Source organism: Helianthus annuus, chromosome 10, assembly GCF_002127325.2.
Source record: "Helianthus annuus cultivar XRQ/B chromosome 10, HanXRQr2.0-SUNRISE, whole genome shotgun sequence".
Classification (NCBI taxonomy): Eukaryota; Viridiplantae; Streptophyta; class Magnoliopsida; order Asterales; family Asteraceae; genus Helianthus; species Helianthus annuus.
Window position 1 is genome coordinate 141,057,040 of NC_035442.2, and position 3,040 is coordinate 141,060,079.

Sequence of the window (3,040 nt, forward strand, 5' to 3'; positions counted from 1 at the left end):
TGATGATCAAGCTGTCGTTAAAGAACCGAACACAATGAAGATCACGTCTTTTGTTAACTACATGTTTACTAAGTTAATACTTTTGTAACCGAAGGAATACTTATGTATCCTATCTTATCTCGAATGTTAATTTAAATTAGTAGCTTCTTTACTAATCCAGAAAATTAAAAAAAAAATTGTTTAAATTCAAAGAAAAGTAGTTCAATTATTATTTAAAGGTTGTAATTGTACGGGTCTTAACATGTTCTTGAAAGGATCTGAATCATGATATGAGTACCAAACACGGATCCTTTCTCACACTTTTGACACTTGTTGAATGCAATAACTTCCATCTACATGGATAATAAATTTTGTAGTAAAAAATCAGACGTTTGGATGAAAATGGAAAAAAATCCCAAAAGTGAAGGACTGTATCATACAAAAAAGTTGTTTTGGATTAAAATGACAAACATATCCAAACCTCAGCTATCATTTAGACATCGAGTAAGAGAGAGATAAAACGGTTATTGCTTCTAATTATCTTTTAGACACGATGTAAGAGATAGATAAAACGGTTATGTAATCACTACTTCTAAACGGTTATGTAATTACTACTTCTAATTATCTTTTATACACGATGTAAGAGTGTCTTATGTGCCTATGTGGTTCTCATGGTATCCAATATTAAAAGAAAAACTGCCCTATGGATCAAGTTTTGGAAGGGAAAGCCATTCTTTGAATGTGAGCTGATGTTGGTAGCTTAACATCAACAGCAATCCCCATAATCTCGAGAAGGCGAATCGTATACCATGTCATATCTATCTGCCACCATTCCAACCCATGCCTAGCCGAGTACTCGAATGCATGATGATTGTTGTGCCATCCTTCTCCAAATGCCAGTATTCCAACCCACCTGTTCAATTCCATATTCATCGGTTATTTTTGCCGTCATCTACGACCAAAACAACAAACTCTTACCAATTGTTACGAGAAAGATCGCCTGTGTCCCACGCTTGTTGTCCCCATACATGACAAGCTGAGTTCACCAGCCATGTAATGTGATACACCCACACTATCCTCACCCCCTATTTCCAAACAAACATACATTAAACAAGTTCTGTTCTATAGTGTAACAATTTGAATTTTGAAGTTAAAGCATAGAAAAGCCATACCATTCCCCATACGATAAAGGGTAATCCCCCAACTACGTATAGAAGAAGAGCGAGGGCGATTGGATGTACGATGTAAGTTGTTCGAAGAAATCTATAAAACGGTTGGTTCTCCAAATCTCCGACATTGCTTTGTTCTCCACACTAGAATAAAAACAGTTCACATAGTTATCATAATTTTCTCTTTTCAACCTATAACAACCATAAAAATAAAAAAAAAACCACCCTCCTATTTTATATATAGAAATATAAAAAATTCCAGGGCGGAAACAGTGAACCCTCTGGACCCTGGTTCCACCCCTAGGTATAGAAAAACATATATACCCGCATTGTAATGTTATCGGTATCAAACAACCAACTCATGTGACTAAACCAAAATCCTTCAATCGGGCTATGCGGATCTCTCTCTGAATCACAATACTGATGATGATACCGATGCGTGCTCACCCAATCTATCGGGTTCCCCTGGAGAATTCATATTTAGTACAAAACAATAAAAATCCGTAAGATTATGTATTACTAATCAACTATATATACCTGAAGAGCTTGAACCCCGCAATACGCGAACGTGTATTCAAGCCACTTGGGGAGCTTAAAGCTTTTATGTGACAAATTTCTATGAAACGAAAGAGTAACACCCAGAAGTCCGGTCACCACATACAACCCGACTGCGACCGCTAACGCTCGCCAACTGAACGTAAACGGAGCGAAACCGCACAACAAATGCATTGCAACTACCACACACGCAGTCGCTATATCCATAGCATTCCATTTTCTACCCGTGTACACGTCCCTCGGCCGTGCCACCACCACGTCGGAGAACAGAATTCTCCCATTTCCACCGTTTTTCGCCGCCACATTCACTATTCGCAGTGCATGTTTTCTCCGTTGTTGGTCGTGGGTGGTTGTGGTGGTAGTTTTTGTGTGTAAGAGTCTTTGCTGGTGAGACTGTGTGAGTTTTGGGTGTTGATGGTGAAGATTTGGAAAGAATTTGGCGGTAAGGGGTGGCGCTGTTAATGCCATTGGTGATTTGAGTTGAGTGATTCATGTGAATCAATCTAGTTTGGTTATGTAAAGATCATCTTTTAATCCAGATTTTGAACAATTTTAATCCACACGTGGCGATAAGGTTTTGAGTTGTGACGTTTTATTTGTATACGGTTTTTTTTTATTTTTTATTTTTTTTGGACGGCGTAAATATTGTTGGGTAGTTTTATCATGTGTTATGTGTATAACATATTTGATAAAATGTATATGAAACGGTGATGATATGTTCTTTTTTTTTCTTCTTTTACGGCATAGATGTGATTGGGTAGTTTTATCATGTGTTATGTATATAACATGTTTTTTTTTTGAAGGGCTGTATATAACATGTTTGATAAAATGTTTACGAAACGGTATTTTATTTTTTTGGACGGCATAGATGAGATTGGATGCTATTATTATGTGTTCGGTGTTCCGCATTAACATGTAAATGTCCAGGAAACCACATTTATATATATATTTCAATGGATTAGGATCAAATACAAAGGATCCTAATTGTAAGAAGTGTAAGAAGGATTTATAGAGTGACAAGTGTCCAATAACCTAAAAAAACCCACTACACAAAAAAAACCCCACTAAAAAAAAAAAAAACCTTAAACATCCACCACCACCAAAAACCTAACCCCCCCCCCCCCACACACACACACACATCACCCACCCTAAAAAAAAAAAAAAAAAAAAAAATTTGCCGAGGGGGTGGGGGTTTAGGTTTTTGGGTGGGGGTGGGGGTGTTAGATTTTTTTTAGGTTTTTTTTTTTTGGGGGGGGGGGGGGGGTTAGGTTTTTTTAGGTTTTTTTTTTTTTTTTGGGGGGGGGGGTTAGGTTTTTGGGTGGTGGTGGGGTGGGTGT

The 3,040-nt window shown here is 37.5% G+C and overlaps 1 protein-coding gene across 1 annotated transcript; it reads right to left on the minus strand.

Moving 5' to 3' along the window:
• Nucleotides 1-566: 566 nt before the first annotated feature.
• On the minus strand, nucleotides 567-2,208 carry LOC110885733 (palmitoyl-monogalactosyldiacylglycerol delta-7 desaturase, chloroplastic). The gene is made up of 5 exons (XM_022133442.2): nucleotides 1,686-2,208; nucleotides 1,473-1,613; nucleotides 1,152-1,292; nucleotides 958-1,064; nucleotides 567-892 (listed from the first exon to the last, which is right to left on the minus strand). Exons 1-5 carry the CDS (start codon nucleotides 2,169-2,171, stop codon nucleotides 688-690), a joined length of 1,080 nt encoding a protein of 359 aa, XP_021989134.1. The 5' UTR covers nucleotides 2,172-2,208; the 3' UTR covers nucleotides 567-687.
• Nucleotides 2,209-3,040: the final 832 nt, after the last annotated feature.